This window comes from Alligator mississippiensis, chromosome 1 (assembly GCF_030867095.1).
Source record: "Alligator mississippiensis isolate rAllMis1 chromosome 1, rAllMis1, whole genome shotgun sequence".
Lineage (NCBI taxonomy): Eukaryota > Metazoa > Chordata > Crocodylia > Alligatoridae > Alligator > Alligator mississippiensis.
The window spans coordinates 467,821,004-467,838,781 of NC_081824.1; the positions used below are offsets into that span (position 1 = coordinate 467,821,004).

Genomic DNA, 17,778 nt, shown 5'->3' on the forward strand with positions numbered 1-17,778 from the left:
CCAGGGTAGTTCCTTTCTGATCCTGTCATCTGCCTTCTCCAGCCTCCACAGCCCACTTCAGCCCACCTGCCTCCCACAGCCCAGCTACCTTTTGACCCTCCTCACCCTCGTGCACAGCCCCACGGGTGATCCCTCATTTCCTCTTGCCGGGCAGGCTGCAGAGACTCCAGAGCTGGCTCTGCACAGGACAGAGAGCTCAGGGGTGGAAGCAGTGTTGCTTGCATGGTGCTGTCCCCAAGCTAACTGCCCCTACTTCCTACCACAGCTAATCAGCTGCCAAGCAGGGCTGGATTAAAACAGCTATGTGGGTCACCCAGGGCACCTTCATGGCTCACTGGTTGGGAACCATCATGGTCCCAAGGAACGGACTGGGTCCGGAGGTCAGTGGTGGAAGGAGGCAGCTTCCACCTCCCAACCTCTGGCCCAGACCAAACCACCGTGGCTGGACCTGCGATCTGGCATTTTCCAGGAGGGAGAGAGGAATTCAGTCCCTGTCCCAAAAAACTTCTGCTCCGAGAGGACAAACCAAAGGGCTGGGGTTTGGGGAGCGCTGGAGGCAGGAGATGCTACTGGTGAGGTGGCCACATTAGAATGGCTTTCTGGAAGACATGGCCTGAAGGAGGAGGAGAGGGAAGGCGCGCAGCGACCAGAAAGCCAGTGGCCTGGGTGTGTCTCAGACCCACTCTCTGAATTACGAAGGAGGAGTCACCATTGCAATAGAGAGGGGTCAAGGCTTTCCTGAGGGGTGGAGACTGAGCCCCATCAACACTTTGCTGGAAAGATCTGCACATCTAGAGCAATTAACACATTAGGCCAAGGAGGGATTCTGCATGTGACACCCTTCCAGCTTGGCCTGTCCCCACGCAGCCATAAAACCTGGGAATTTCCACATGAGCAATGAGGGGGCAATAGGGCAGGCCTCTCCCAGACCTCACCAGCGACCTCCAGCCCCAGACTCACCCCCAGGGCAGCCTAGGGATGGATTTGGTCCCTAGCTCTGCAGTTTGATGATACCGCACTAAGTCTGCAGCTTCCTGGGGACTTGGTCTGAATGGTCATTAGGAGGCAGCAGTGGCCACAGTATTCATCTCTAAAAGCACAGATGAAGGAAGATCTCCATTAGTGACAGCAGTGTAAGGCTTACTCCCCTTTCCGATCTGCTGTGTGCCACATGCAGAGGCTGCCCATGCCACTTGTGGCATGTATGCCGCAGGCTGGCCACTCTTGCTTTACAGGATCTTGAATGTACTAGGATGAGGTTGCCTGGGTGCAGGCCAGCTGAGCTCCCAGCAATTGCCCTCTGTCTGGATAGAGGTTGGTAAAGGGCTTATTAACATGTGAGGAGAGTTAGTTTGCTCTCCAAGCCAACTTGGATGAAAACATTCTTCCTTGTCATCCTCATCCCCGGTCCAAGACCAAGGTACCTAGAGAGGGAAGCAGGGATGGGCATCAGCTTGGGAAGCCATCTAGGGACCTGGCCGGTGGGGGTCATAACCACTGTATGAACTGTACCAAGCACTGTTGCAGGGCTGCTGAAGCAGCAGCACGAGACTAGCCAAGCTTGAAGGGGAAAGTGGATGAACCTGTGGGGGAAACACAACAGCAATTCAACCCCTGCAGGACAGAGTGATGGAGCCTGGAAGTGAGCCATAGATGAACAATGTCAGGGGGTGAATAACTGGGGGCAGGAGGAGGTTAGTTCGGTCCTTCCAGCCCCTGAAAGTGCTGGTCTGGAGGGGGAGAGAGCACCCATGTCTCTAGTCCCTAACCCCGGGCAGGACTGACCCAGAGCCCTTGCTACTGTGGGGCTTAAACAGGCAGTAAGGAGATGCTGCCCTGGACTGCAAGAGGAGCAGGGGACTGCCTGGCCTCTCACTCCTGCAAGATCCTTTATGAAGTACCCTGCACCACCAAACACATGGTGTGAAGGGCCATGCCACAACCCCTTGGCATACTCCATGGTGCAGTTCATCTCCCTGGAGTAGGGTCTACACACAACTGGATCCCACCCACATTGTACATATGGCATGGACATGTGAGCCCCCATCAGCTCTGTCAGTCCCTGGGCTGTTGCCTGGAAATCTGCAATAAAGCAGTAATGAAACCACCCTTTCTGGGACTCTGGAGTCTTTGTGGTCATTTCTTTTGGCTCCTTTGGTACTTTATACCAAGGTGAGGACACACCTATAGAAAGAGGCAGGCAGCACACACAAACTGACATTCCCACTAATGGGCAGCATCTTCCATTTTATTGTGATTTCCAAGGGCAAGACAATAATTTATCACCTGTCAGGGCTACAATATGATATCTTACAAGCAGGCATTGACTTATGCCTCTGCCATCCGCACAGGGCCAGCAAAGTGACTAGGGGCGACAGAGCCACTGAGATACCCATCTGTGGGGATGGTGCAGTGGGCTTCTTGCAGTCAACATGAGAGATGAACGGGTCACCAGAGACCCATGAAATACAACCCTGTGCACCCAGCGATTCCCTCAGTACCTGAAAGTGCCTCCAGCAGCCAGACCACAGCCACAGCAGGGCCGGAGGTACCGAATAATACTGCTTTTATTGAGCACGGCAACAGCTCTGGGGGTGACACTGAAAAGGCGGCAGCAGCCACAGCTGCAGCAAATGCAATCACTTGGCAGCAGCGGAGAGGGGCCCGGAGTCACAGGCCATGACGTTTGCAGCTATGGCCCATTGCCAGCTGGGAAAGTCCAAGCACCCATCAGATCTGGTGACTGCTCTGTAGCACTCCCCAGTCCTTGATGCTGCAGAGAGAGGCTTAAACCCCCAAAGCTGCATTTTGTTGTTCCACGTGGGCTCCATCTGAACCCCCTTAAAGTCAAAGGAAAAGATTCCCGCTGATTTCAGACAGCTTTGGATCGAGCATGACAAATTTATTCCGGGTCAGAAGTCCAGTTAAAGACAGTGGACAGATGAAACACTTACACCGCAGCAGTCAGTGTTACACCAGCAAAGGAAGCAGACACAGTGCAGACCCCTAAAGTGTCTGCACAATTGTGCACAATCCCCTGAAAAGTCACCCTGAAAGAATCACAGGTAAAACTTTTCCAGTGCAAGTTAAACCAGGTTAGGGTTGGTCTGTCCATGTCTATCCCGGGGTAACCAGCTGCTCCAAACAACCAAGTTCTTTATGTACTTCTCCACCATCTAGTACCATAATAGCCACCAACTGTAGGAGCTGTCTCAGAATAGCTGTGCATCTCTCTGTTCCCACTCCCAGAGTTTTATCTTGGTGAGCACAAGCAATGTCCGGGTCACTAGAACATATGTTTGGCTGCCTGTGCCCTCAACCTATTTGACGAACTCCAGATCTCTAAGGCTCACTGTCTGGCAGGGCTAGATTGTATGTGCTGTACTCCTCCTCCCCTCCATGATTTCTTAAAAAGGGGAGCCTAGATGAGCTCAATAAACCCCCCACGGGAGAACGGTGCCCAGGGGGTGGGGAATCTGCAGCCCACTCAATGAGGTCTGCTCTGCTTTGGGTCTGGGGAACTGAGCAATGTACCATGGAACGTGGAAAAATGAATCCACCCTTGGTGCAATAGCCAAAACCAGGGGGAAACCAACCTCCCCATGTGCATCTGCTTAAGAGTAATGCCATCTGCTTATCCGTCCTCCAAGAGGGTCACACACCTTTCTCAGGCCCCACGCTGGCTCAGCCCAGCCCTCCTCCCTATGGCCCCAGGCCAGCTTCCTGCCTTGCATCCACTTTGCTCCGTGCCGCAGTCTCAGCGTGGAGCTGTGGGGGGGCCCTGAATTGTTCAGTGACCTTTATGGTGTTTCACTACGTGCTTTGGTTCGGACGTGCCCCCTGCAAAACCAAGAGGCTTGGTTACGATGAAATGCTTCAGAAGGAGGAAGCAAGCAGGGATGGGGTGGGGATGGGTTTGGTCTCAGCCCCGACCTTCTAGACTTGAACAGCCCTATTAAATTGACCTCACCATAAGGTTTTCTCTCCCGCTTTGGGGCTGTGGTTGCTGTCAAAATTCCAGCTGGCAGGACCCGCTCGCTGCAGCTCGCCTGAGTCTCAGAGGTATTAGCCCTTTCAGTGCTCCCTGATGCAACTCCATTCATGCCAGGAGCTTTGAGTTGGCATCGCTGGGTTCCCCTGGGTTGCCACCAGTGGAAGAAAGCCCAGCTTTGCTGCAGGGCTGCTGAAAGGTGATGAGCCCCAGGGTTGGAAAACCATGTGACAGCTTGAACACGCGGTTGGGCGTGAGGCTGTTTGTGCTGCCTCTTGCCAACCCCACCGACCACCCTGTGCCAGGGTGATCCCCCCACCCAGTCAGCTCAGTATCCCAGCTCCACTGACTGCTCCTGTGCTGTCAGCTTGGTGCGTTAGAGGCTGTTTGTGAGCAGAGCGTGAGCTGTGTCTAGGGAGAAGCCTGCCTGGAGAGTCTGAAATGATGGCTACATGTCCACCAGTCTCCTTTCCAGGCCCTTTCCCCAGCCCCAGCATTGACTGCTGTGATGTGTACTCCAGCTGTGCTGTAGGAGGGAGCATGCCACCAGGACAGGTGCAACAAGGCCTCAGTCAAGGCAAAGAAGACTTGGAAAAGGTGTGGTGGGATGGGAACTGGAGGCAGAGTGGGGAGGGACATGACCAAGGTCACCCAGCAGGTCAGTGACAGAGCTGAGGAGGGTACTTGGGTCACTGGTTAAGTAGAGCAGCCTCCACCCTAGCAGGCAGGTGAGCCGGTGGGAGCTGGGGGAGGCGCGGCATGGTCACCTGTGTCCTGCACAGCATACCACACTGCCGAGTGACCCAGGTAGCGGGTTCACCCTGCTGGAGTCCTTGCTTGGCCTGCGGCTGTTCCCCTGTAAACGCCTCCACACAACAGTCCTTTTGCAGTGCCCATGTTCCCACCACCCTGCCCCTGAGGGACCGGCTTGGGGAAATCGGGCTGGCGTCCAGCTCTGTGAGCCACAGGACATCCCAGAATCCATTGCCCACCCTTGCTGCTGGTACGCCTCTCTGTGCAGGCCCCCTAGGCACTCTATGACCTGCTGAGGCATTATAAGGTAGCCTTCCCTGAATGCGCTGCTACAGCCTGGAAGGTCTGGATGTATGTGTTATTCATTATTCAATTATTCATATTATATTGTGTCCGTACTGTAATGTACGGGCAGAGGCTTAAGTGAGTATAACGTGCAGCAGGGAGGAAGGGAGGAAGGGGGGCATGGGAATGACCTGGGCTGCAGTCTGGCTCCCCCCCAGTAGCTGTCCAATCTTTTATTGCTGCTTGGGGCATATTATTTACGCTGCATGGGGCATAAGCACTGCCTGTGCCCCTCCACTTATGCAGCAGCAGCTCCCGTGATCAGCCTAGGATGTTCCCAATTCTACCCTGGGAGGACTGGCCAAAACCAGCAGCTATGGTAGGAGCACTGGGGGTGACACGGTATATTAACTTTTATAGAAGCAGGACATGGGCTGCCATGGTTCCCCTGCTTTACCTGGGGCTGGTTCGGGTGTGATGTCTGTGTTGTGTCAGAGCTGATGGTAGTTTTACAAAGAGTTTAGGTTATGGATTTGTATAGGCTGGTGTGGAAAGGGATGATCCTACCTCAGGCAGGGGCTTGGACTAGATGACCTCTGCAAGTCTCTTCCACCCTGACTTCTCTGTGATTTCTATTTTTAAGACCTGGTAGGATGGACAGAGCTGACTTGAAAGAATAGGGGGATCTGTATATCTTCATCAACTTTAACACTGATGTTCAATGTAGCCTCAGGGGGTGATGGAGAGGTGACATCCATAAAGGGCCACATACATCTCTGCTGTGAGCTACCCAAAGCCAGTGACCCCAAGCCAATTCCTCTGCAACCACGCTCCATTGCATCTGGGCAGGTGTGGTCCCTTCTTCTTCCATCCTCCCCTATAATTGAATGCTCTTCAGTATCCAAGTACCAAAACAGAGCTCCAGCAGGCCAAAGCAACCCGCAGATGTACCTGTGCTAACTCAGTGCACAACCGAGTATTACAAGCCAACGAGCAAGCTAAAAAGCAGACTTATCGTTGCCACGAACAGCCACTAGGGGGGCGATGGATACATGCTACGCTTGTACATGCCAAAAAAGGAATTGCAAACATTTTGGGAACTCTTTTTTAAAAAAAAAATAAGACAAACCCAATACTGGGTTCTAGTTCCTGTGAAATCAATAAATTAAACCCCCTGTGGAGGGTGGTGGAAATACCAATAATATCAGGTACCCCAGGCCCCTTCCAGAACTGCCCAGGTAGTTAATAAAACATTAGAAACTTAGGAAAACCATATTGTAAAGGGCTTAAAAAGAAACAGAGCAGAATACAAGAGAGTGAGATCTGAATGGGCAGTTTCCTTTTTGACCTCATTGTTCTCCATCAATAAAACTGAATATTCTCCCATCAGAGTCTTCCTTTTCCTGCCTTCCCGATGCTTTAGTAGACTCCCGAGATCTGAGGAGACCTCTTGCTGTAAGTTTTCATTGGGTCTATAAGTCAATGTTCTGCTCAGGAAAGCTGAGATGAGTTAGTGATGTACTGGCGGGGTCACCAACCAGGCCCACAATACTCCTTGCCCACCTCCCCCATCACCAGGTGCTGAGTACTGAGAGGGATCAGGCATTGACACGGGGAAGAAACAACCAAGGAGTTGTCCCATGGTGCATATGTCATTGTAAAGCAGCTGACGGTTTGCAGGGCAAGCTGGAGCACCTCTGTGAAGCCCAGAGTGGCTTGCAAAACACCCGGCTTCCAAGCTGGTTGAATGCTTCGCTGAGAACAAAACTCATTGGACCAAACGCATCGGACCCACCCTGACCACGATCATCCTCCTGGATCATGGCAGGGTTCACAACCCCAGCCCCGCATGTGGGTGCCGGCCTTCCAGAGGCCACAGGGATGGACCCACCAGTCCCTCAGAGTCTGGGGGCTAATACTGAGCAGCCCATCTACTGCGCGCAGCAGGGGCCCCAGGGCTGCAGTGCATTGTGGAGAGAGAGTCGTAGGCCCAAATACTGCCTTTGAGCCCCTCGTCATGCCATGCACAGTCCTGGCCATGCTTCCCTTCATGTCTCAAGGGGCCTCTTTTAGCTCACATTGCATGGGGGACACCAACAGCCAACTGCTCCTGGTGCTCTCCATCATCACAGCCTTATCCAGATCCTCTCTCCACTCCGCTCCCCACAAGAAAGGTCAGTAGGGGATCACCTATTCCATACAGAGGCATGCTTTGCATGTCCCAGGTGGGGAAACTGAGGCACAAGTGGCCAGAGAGGGAATTGAGGCGATAGCAGCAATTAGAGTTCAGAAGCCCCCGGCTGCCAGCCTTGCACCCAGGAGAATCAGCCCCTGCCTCTTGCTTTCCCTCCCTGTGGCTGGGCGTTGCAGGCTCCTGGAAGCCACAACCTCTTGACCTCTGAGTTATCCCCTCTCCTTGGTGCCTAGGACCCATAGGTGATGCACCGGTCGTGCCGCCACTTGGAGCTCATCTTGTCCAGCAGGTACCGGGTGCTCTCGCGAAACTTGCGCTGGGTGAAGTAGAAGAGGATGGGGTCCAGGACACTGTTCATGCTGGCAAAGGGGCGGGTGCACTTGTAGGGGATGGCAAAGGCCTGCAGGACCTCACAGTCCACGCTGGGGGAGGAGCGGACGATCAGGTAGATGGTCTTGGTGAGGTGGAAGGGGAAGAAGCTGATGGCAAAGACGATGACCACGATGATGATCATGCGGATAGCTTTGTCCTTCTTCTGCCGCACGGCCAGCCCGATCATCTCATCCTTCTGGCACAAGATCCGCGTCATGCTGCAGTAGCATGCCAGGATGGAGGTGAAGGGCATGAGGAAGCCCATGGCTGTCAGCGCGATGCCATAAGGGAAGTAGCTGGCCGAGCGGTCGGGCGGGCTCAGGTCGTAGCACACGGTCCGGTTCCTCTGGGTGCCTGTGGAGGCGAAGAAGAAGGTGGGCAAGCACAGGGCCACCACGATGAGCCACACCACGCCACACACCAGCCAGGTGAACTTCTTGCCCCGCTTCTTGTGCCAGGTGGAGAGTGGGTGGCAGATGCCCATGTAGCGCTGGATGCTGATGCAGGTGAGGAACATGATGCTGCCGTGCAGGTTGGTGTAGAACTGGAAACGCACGAACTTGCAGGTGAAGTCGCCGAAGGGCCAGTAGTCCTTCTGCGTGTAGTTGTAGATGAGGAGGGGCAGCGAGCACACGTACAGCAGGTCGGCCGTGGCCAGGTTCAGCATGTAGATGGTGGTGCGGGTCAGCGCCTTCCGGGACACCCAGATCTGCCCGATGACGACCAGGTTGAGAGGGAGCCCCACCACGAAGACCACCGAATACACCACGGGCAGCAGGATCTGCTTGAACTCTTCGTGGAAGGTGCAGTTGCTCTTCCCCCCCGCAGGCACAGTGAAGTTGTCCATCCCTGGTGCTGGCCTCAGCAAAGCCTGCAAACAAAACACATGGGTGCAGTCAAGGACTAGGATCATCCCAAGAGCTGGGTGCTACGTTAATGCCCCTGGGAGCCACGAACCCCAAACTTAACCCTGTGGCTGTGAGCACAGCTCCATCTCCCACCCTCAGCTCTGCCCCATGGACCCTCCATTTGTTTTAAGGCCTGGCTTGCAGGTTTTCAGGCCAGAAGACACCATCACAGCCCCCAGGATAGCCCAGGCTATGCCTTCACCCCAAGACTCCTACACTGAGCTCAAGGCTACTGGTTGATGCAGAGCATGTCTTGCACGATGGTTTCATTGTGGACCCCCTGTTACCACGCAGCCCCAGACCACACAGACCAGACCCCTTTCTGCAGCCTCCTTTATGGACCAGTTCCCTACTCGTCCAGAGCTGCCCCATCCCCTCGCTGCCATGTAGGAGGGTCACATGAGCACCTAGGACCCCAGACAAGGTCAAGGCCCCTCTGTGCTCAGTGCTGTACAGATGCATGGTGAGTTCTCACCTTGAAGAGCCTACATCAGTGAAGCTCAAGGCAGACTAAGGGAAGGAGGGAGGAAGCATCATCTCCCCACATCTTGCACGTAGGGAGAGTGACTCAGAGAGATGCGGTGACTTGTCCTGGCCACAGTGTGAGTCACACACCAAGCCTGGCCTAGTGCTTTACTCACCAAGCCCTGCTCCTGCCACTGGCTCACCTGCAACATTGCTGGTACCAGTCTGCTCCCTTGCAGCCCCAGCTGCCCAAAACAGCCTCTGCATCCTGCTTTTCCATCACCCCCTGCAACATCTCTTCCCTTGGCTCTGCCTCTTCCTCTCCATCATTAGTATTCCAGCCTCTGAGTGTCCTCATTCAAAGGCATAAATCAGTGTGGGTTAAGCAGTGATGTCACAAATTAGCCTTGTACTCTCCCCAAGTGCCACTCTGATCCCTTCCCCTGTCCAATCTGCTGCTCTGCTTTCTGCTCCCTGTCCTATTTGCCGTTCTGCTGCCAATCCCCTTCTGGATCTGCTGTGTGCCGCAAAGAGAGGCTGTCCATGCCACTTGTGGCATGTGTTCACAGGGTGGCTGCCCCTGGCAAAATCCTTTAGGGATGCAGAGATCCCTTTGGGCAGGTTGGGCCTGGAGGAAAACAGTGCTGCTCTTGTATTGCCACCGGCTCGCTGCAATTGCCTCGTGCCAAAGGTCACCCAGTGCATGAGCAGCACTAAAATCATCACACATCATTCCCCATCCCAGCCTGGGCAGAGCTCAGTGATATGCCAGCACCTTGTCTACACCATGGCTTTGCTGTCCTAGCAGCATGGGACACCTGTATACAACCCTAGTGTAGAACAGGCCTAAATAGTGTGGATACCACCAGGTACCATGAGAGCTGTTTCATGAGATGTCTTCCCCAGAGGGACCATGAACCCTGCATAAAGGAAAGAAACAGTCTGAGAAATTGCAATCTGCACAGGAAGCAATGACCTCAGCTAATGAATACCGCACTGTCCTAATAAGGGCAGGCCACTTCCTCCCTGCTGGGCCACGACAAGCCACACATGCATATGTCCCAAACTCTGCAGGGAGGACAGGCTGCATAACACCCAATGCCCAAAGCAAAGGATGGCAGGTTGCAGAAAGTAACTGGATCCTTGTAGGCAGGCCTCATCCAGCTGCCCCTGAAATCAGTTGAAGGCAGTGGGAGCTAATCCAGCCCTAAATGCAGGGTGGTAGCCATGTGCTCCCCTGAGTACCATACAGAGTGCCCAAGCACAGGGACATGTGCACTAAGGTACTCAGAGACCCACAGACCAGAGATGGCCCCACGTGATGGTTTGAACATGCAAACCTTCCACTGGGACAGGGCTGTGCTATGCATCAGCTACTCCGCGGTAACTGCCCATGTGCCCGCTTTGACCTGGTGGTGAGCGGGAGCAAAAGAGCAGTAAATTACTGCAGGTTAGTCTCCTTTTACCCTGGGCCATGACCTTATCCTTTTAACCTCGTGGCACGGCACTTGCATGTCCACATCCCGATGCGGATTCCCGATGCAACCAACGTGGCTTACAGGGGCGGGTGAAATGAGCAGGGTGTCAGTGGCAACAAAGGGACCCCGGTGATGGAGGGGAAGTGGGGACGGGATGCAGCACATATCGCTGTGAAGCCCCTTTGTTTTTGGTTCTTGCTTCTCATGGAGGTTAGGGTGCACCAGGCTGGGCTGCTGCTCATCCCCTGCACTAAACAATGAGCTGGGGCAAGGCAGAAGCCCCCTGGGTCCCTTCTGTGTGGGAAAGGGCATCAGCGGAGCAACACACGGGAGATGTGCCAGCTGCCCTACGTCAGCTCTGCTCTAGCAGGGACAACACTGACCTGCTACGTGGCTGAGCCAAGTCCCTTCACCTCTCGTTTTCTCTTCATTTTTGGGGTAATTTGAAGCAAGTGACCTACCTGAAGTGTTTAGGCTCTATCCCAGCACATGATGGTAACAGAAAGGAAGAAATTAAAGGAAGAACATAAGCAGGAAATAGAGCTTGTCTTGCATTGCACAAGCTCCTATTGTTCCCCTAACCCTTAGATCGGGGAATGAGTGGGTTGTTGAGAGAGCGAATGCTCAAGAGAGGCATTGCCACAACTTGAATGTAGGTTTTTTCAGCAGACAGCACACACTCTTACGCTAAGACATGCACTAGTTGCCTTGCTAGCAAGGTTTGCTCCCTGTCCCGTTGATCAGTCAGTTCAGGGTTTCGTTGGGACATTCGGGAGCATAGTCCAACAAAACTTTCTTCCCAAACTGTTTTATTTCTTACATATTCATTGTTTTTACCAGTACTCTTACTCCTATGACTGGCTACTTACAGGATACTTATATTATTGATTTCTTACTATTGGGCATTTCCCTAAAACCTTATATGCATAGACACACTCACACCTGCATACCTGTCTTATCACACATCCTCTCTCCCAGAGGGATGTGTCCCATTGACAGTGTTTAGGCTTCAGCAAAATTTATAACTACTTGCCTAGCTCTAACCAGACAGCGACGTTCTCACCCGCTCAGCTGTGATGCAGCACCTCGCAGGAGTGGACACTGCCAGCTTTATGGTCACACTGACATCCTAGCTCATCTCAAGGAAAACTAAGCTTCGGGTCTAGAAAACTGTCATCAGGTCATGTATAATCTATGCCAGTCAACCCTGGCTTCTCTCACAAAGCCCCGTGACATTGCTAGATCATTCTGCAAGGAAGATTTTACCGAAAATCTCTGGTGTACTGCACAACATGATCCCATAACACAGGAATGGTGCATAAGAACCAATAATGAGCAATATGGATTATACAGAGGCCCAGCCCGGACAGAAAATCAGAGCACGATGACTACAGTGACTGAGCCATATTGAAGGGAAGCCATATGAAGCAATCCGGATGCCAAAGAAATGGCTCCTTGGGGTGCTGGAGGGGAGAAGGCTGCCTGGATGAGCGAGGTTCATTACATGTCTTTGAGTACCTTTGTGTTTGCACGCAATGAATCCATGGACGCTTTCAGTTACGGCGAGCCAAACTAAACTACATCCAAGGAGTTTTACTTTAATGCACCAGAAAGACTTAAAAAACATCCAGAAAACCCACTCATGCAAACAGTCACGTCGTTGCAGAGCAAGAAAGAGCAAAACATGTGCCGTGTACAGAGGTCTGGCATCAGCTTCATTAAAGAGCCCAATGCTCTTGGTTGAGGAGCTGCAGGTGACAGCCTTGCTCTTGTGGCACCATGGAGATTTCTACCACCCGGGTGAAGCTGCTCTATGCATGGACAGATTTGGTCCCAGACTGTGCAACAAAACTCCCCCTGGGACCTACAGGCCGTCACAGAGGCCAGGAGCACCCCTCCAAGAAAGCCATGGAGCAGCGAGCCCAGAGAGGAGAACTTGGCTCCTCTTCCATGCAACACTTCACGGTGCATGCTGGTTCCTGCCTCGGGAGACGTCCGACGGGAGAGACGGGCGTGCAGGTGAGAGAGGTGAGTCTCATCGCTGAGGGCATGACTGGCAGGCACTCAGATGCTGCCAGAGGCACTCAGCGTGGCATCTGTGAGGGTCAGACGGACACTTCTGCAAAGCAAGGAAGCCCGTCAAGGACTTCTGACCCGACACAGAGCCCTGCCTTCCTCTGCTCTGCCTGGTCCAGCAGATTGGCTTAATCCACCAGGCTGTGGGCTGAGCAGGAGAAGATCCTGGGGGTCTCCTTCCCAATCTACTGCCAAGCTGAGGCAGCCACCTCTCTTCTGCCACCTCTTTTACCTGCTTAGACTGCCAAGGCTTCCTGTTGCCTGCTCATCTATGTACGTACAACACCCAGCACAAAGGAGCCTGATCCTGGCCGAGCCCCCGGGGGCAACTATCATACAAATAATGCTGTTTTCAGGAATGAAGCATCAGCTTTGTTTCCAGGTGCCCACAGGAGAGATTTGTTTGCCCAGCAATGGTACGCCGCCACTCCTCTCTGATGATAAACCTCGCCCGGTGGGAAGATTTCAACCACCATTGATCTATCTGCAAGACCCCACGTTGCTGTGGGGGGACAGCAGTCCCTCTTTGAGCAGTCCCTTACCATCCTGTCTGCTGAGATGCAGGACCCTCACGGAGCGAAAGGAGCAACTTCTTCAAAGCTGTCCCACCACCGTGTCTCGACATACGTGGATGCCATCTGGGCTCCCAGCTGCTCTGCCCACGTTAACCCCAAGTGCCAAGACAGCAAAAGCGACAGCGTCACAGAAGCCACAGTGCAGTCACATGCAGCCACCTCTTGGGTGGAACAAGACAGCTGTATAACACTAACCAACGCATAACAGTGTAGGACCAAAAAAATCAATCCCTGGAGATAATGCAGTGGACCAGAGCCCAGGTCTGGGAGTCCAGTGATCTGGATCCTCTGCCTCTGATTTACTCTGCGATCTTAGGCAAGTCATTTTTACCTCTCCATGCCTCAGTTTCCCTGCTTATAAACATGGATATTGATATTTCCTTCTACTCTGCCACACCTTTGAAATCCATAAATGACATTTCCAGAAGCTCCCAAGTGACTTAGTAACCTGAAACCCACCACAGACCTCTCTGCATTAGGTGTGAGCACGGAGGTGCTGGCAGATTGATATTCAGTGAGAATAAGGTTTCTAAATCATTCAGATACTTGAGATTATTATCCGGTATCAGTCACGTCACCACCCCTCTTACAGCGCAGAAGCAGACAGTACACGCAGAGCCAAGAGACGGAAATCTTACCAGCCTGTTGCAAAAATCACCCATGGGTTTGTTGCAGGGGCTGCCCCCACGTCATCCTCAGGCTGGTGATGCCAGTCCCTGCTCTCTGCCACGCTGCTAGTCACACAAGCAGGGACACGCTTGGGCAGCGCCGAATCGCAGCACCGGCTGTTACTCGGCCCCTGAAAACACGCCTGCTTCCTCGGCATTTCCAGCATGACGTTACCCCTGATGGGGCAATGCTTTCCCTTTTCATTCAGGCTGTGCTGCAAAATGGAGCAGGACGGGGAAAACAGAAAGCACTCAGCCATGCCTGGCAGCCTCAGCACTTCCTGAGCACTTCAATGGTTTCATCATCCTGAGAAACACGAGATTTGGGTTTCCCCTTCACAGAGCTGAGCCTGGAACCGCATGCCTCAACCAGGCCAGTTGTGTAGGGGAGGTGGGGGCATGCTTTCATAATGGGCTCTGATTTTCAGTGCCCAACTAGACATACCCAGCGCCTCATGCTCAAACATGCCAAGGCTCCAATGAAAGTCAATTAGCAGCTGCGGGGCTAAAAAAAATATCAGACCCTAAATGTCCATGCTTGGACAAACAAAATTAATGGTCCTTTTGGGGTATACAGCTCTTCGTAGCTTGGGCCCATGGGGGGCAGCAGTAGAGTATAGGGGGGTGCTCTTCTGCAGCAGGGGTTTGCTGGTCAGGTCAGAGAGCAGGATTGGGGCCCTAATGGGCCCTTGAGGAGTGGATGGGAAGACGACAGCCAACGGTTGGCGTACAGCCAGGACTGTCTGCAATACCAGCCATCACCTATCCTGGAGTGCCACTGAGCGCCAAGTATCACACAGGACTATCGGTGCACGATGCCTATACGACTACCTCTGCACCAGGCTCTGTTCATACTGGTTTCCATGTCATCTAGATCACTGGCCCAGGTCCCTGGTGTCCATGCCTTTTCAAGCATGAGACTGACTGCACCAACACAGTTGCTTAGGTGGCACCCTGCAAACCTCACAAACACCTTGTAGGATTATGTCCTCACGGTGTTTTGAACACAGACACACATGCGCACACATCCTCTCCAGCAGCCAAAAGCTACCAAGTCAATTCAGAGTAACAAGCTGACGCATGACGGATGGGAAAAAAAGCACCATTTAGGCAGAGAAGCCTGTTGGTTTCCACTGTTATTTTAGAAAGGAATGAAAAATAACAGCACAATGCATGAAAAATACCTTGCTAGAGCCCTGCAAGGCCCTGCCCCTGCTTTAGCAAAGAAAGATATGGGATAGATGTGATGGGGACTGGAGAGAGGCTCAGATTTCAAGAAAAAAGCAGCTTTTTCCCAGTGATAAAATATTGCATGGCATACAGTCCAAACTAGCTCCCCACAGCTATTCCAAATTCCCTTCCTCATGAACTGCCAGTCTCCTGGATATATCGACTCCCAGCTTTGTCAGCGCCTTGCATATGCTCAGGCTCACCCACCGTGCTCTGTCTCTTTAAATGTAGTTAACGAAGGCAGATGTTTTGCCAGGGCAAACAGCTGGAGCTAGATTTCCAGAAGAGCTCTGTGCCCTGGGTACCAAGGGCTTTGGAAACCCTGGCCTTCAGGGCTTGCCATGTTCCTTCAACTATAAGATGCCCTTGAATTGAAGACAGGCCTGAATTCCTCGACTCTCCATTTAAAAAAACAAAACAAATCATTAAGTACACGCTGATGATCAACACATGCTGACAAGGAGATACCCTGCATGGTGCATACAAGGGCCATTTCCTTTTTTTCGTACTCGCTTTAAGGACATAGGCCAATTTCAGAAGAAATATTTTACCTTAAAAATCTCTGAGGAATACAAGGCTTCCATGCAAAGCCCTGCCCATCTGGTGCAGGGGACACCAGATCTGATGCTCCTGATTTCCCAGAGCTATGCCTAGGTCACATTTCTTTGCTTATGCCAGGGACTCACTGGTACCCACCAAGCATGGCCTGGGCTTACACACACATACGTTGCCTCTCAAGAAACTTCTATCCAAAAGCAGCGAGCTAAAGACCCCAAACACTTGCCACCTTGATGCTAGCCAAGCTGGACTGGGGTCATGTGTGGGCACCCCCTGGACAGCTCCAGATGCACCTGATAGCATTCCCCACCATCAGGAAACAGAGGTGATTCATGTCTGTCCTGGAAGCTGGATGTGCCTCGGGTAGTTTCTTGTTCCTACATACAAGTCCCTTGTGAATACTCTTAGCTATGGGACAAGGCTAGAAGCTGATGCCCAGCTGGCTCTTGCACTGTCCAAGTAAGGGCAGGGAGCAGACTCCAAGCCAAGATACTCTGCTGCTGATCTTCCTAGGAACAGATCCAACAAAGCATCCCAGCAGACAGCTGTAGAGCTGATGGTCTAGACTGAGATCGCTCTAAAACCCTTCTCTTGCCCCCATCTCCTTAGCATTTGGGCTCTCCTTTGGCAACCTCTGATACAGCTGGGACACTCCCTGCTCTCATGGCACCATGGATTGCATTTTAGACCACCAAGGGTCTATTGTGAAATGACTTTATCTGACCTCCTCCAGAACCCAGGCCAGAGAGACCTGCCTAGGGCTCCTCAATCTAACCCAACATACCTGCACTGGCCTCATCTTTACCTGTGGCCAGTTGTAGGCTGCTCTTGGCGTTTCAGCTACTGCACCATGTAGCTGTGGGCGAGGGATTAAAGTAGGGATCTGGGGGCTCCTTGGGCAGATGGCTGCCTGGGAATGCAGGGGACTGGGTTTGATGGCCCCGTGTCCAATGTGGGATGGAGCATTTTAAAAAGAGACGCCACCTAGATGTAAAGCCCCTGGCTTCTCAACACCTAGTGGGCATCTCTTCTGGTGCTTAGTTCACCTGCACTGCACCTTTCCCAGTCTGAACTCTGGTCCCACCAATGTACCCATGCTAGATCTTGGTCTAGAGTGAAGATCCAGTCTCGGCATCAAGCGTCTCCTCCCAGGACACTTGGATATTTCATGACTAAATCACCCTCGCTTCTGGATGGAGCTGCTCTGGCCCCTTGTCACAACCCATGTCCATGGCCCTTCTCTTGCCCCTCCCCTATTTTTGCACTTTTCTTATTGAAATTCAGTAGGAGATGCAGCCTCCCAGCGATGCTCCTACCAGCACTATGTCCAGGCCCTCCCCAGCATCCTCCTCCTTGTTGCTATGTGGATGGACATTGGGATAAGCTCAGCCCAGGGAATGACACCCAGGCCCTGAGACAGGGAACTTGGTATGCGAATGAGAGGAGGGCAGAGATGCAGCTCAGGGATATGCCCACTAGATGGTTTGGGGTGTTGATTGCAGCCGTGTTGATCTAAGGACATAGACAGACGAGGTTCTTTGGGTAAACGCGATATCTTTTATTAGCCCAACTAAATAGTTGGAAAAATTGTTCTTTGCAAGCTTCAGAGTACGAACAAGGGTGTTTGCACTCAAAAACTTGCAAAGAACAAATTTTCCAACTATTTAGTTGGTCTTATAAAAGATATCACATTTACCCAAAGAACCTGGTCTGCCCACTAGATGGTGTAGCTCAGATGACAATGAACAGAGCAGGCCAAGCCAAATGGGTCCCTGGCATCCCCTGGGCACTGCAGCTCCTTCACAATTCACAGCCAGGAACTGGTGAAGGTCTCCAGCGTAATTCCCCCGACCTGCCTCGAGAGGCCCCCAAGTACGTGCTCACAAGCTGGATCCACTTGCTTAGCCTGGGATTTACTCTCTCCTGTTTGCAAAGGGCGATGACTGTGCTCTGGCATGTTCAGCAACATGAGAAACAGGAGGTACCAGGTACGGCTAACGAAACTCTGATGAAGACAGTCCTGCCTTCCAGAGGTTACTTGATTTTATCCTGACTGTCCAGCTGGTCCAATAAAAGATACGGTCCACAAGACCCTTTGCCTCTCAGGCAAAGCTAATGCAATCGGGACAGCCAAATGTCTCAAGTTAGTCCACAGCCAGCCGTTAGACAGGGCTTGGTGCAACAAACATTGCAGAGATTCCTGGTCTTCAAGGAGCTCATGCTTT

The 17,778-nt window shown here is 52.6% G+C and overlaps 1 protein-coding gene across 5 annotated transcripts in view; it reads right to left on the reverse strand.

The window, feature by feature from the left end:
• Positions 1 to 2,215: 2,215 nt before the first annotated feature.
• The window catches only part of P2RY6 (pyrimidinergic receptor P2Y6), a 59,421-nt gene continuing 43,858 nt past the window's right edge, over positions 2,216 to 17,778 (reverse strand). For 4 of the 5 annotated variants that reach the window (XM_014603505.3, XM_059722484.1, XM_019489245.2 and 1 more), the window contains one exon: positions 2,216 to 8,466. In XM_014603505.3, coding sequence (XP_014458991.1) covers positions 7,453 to 8,442 — 990 coding nt within the window. In that variant the 5' untranslated portion in view covers positions 8,443 to 8,466 and the 3' untranslated portion in view covers positions 2,216 to 7,452. Of the gene's footprint in view, positions 8,467 to 13,735; positions 17,104 to 17,778 lie in introns of those variants that run through there. The other variant, XM_059722480.1, reaches the window with a different exon arrangement.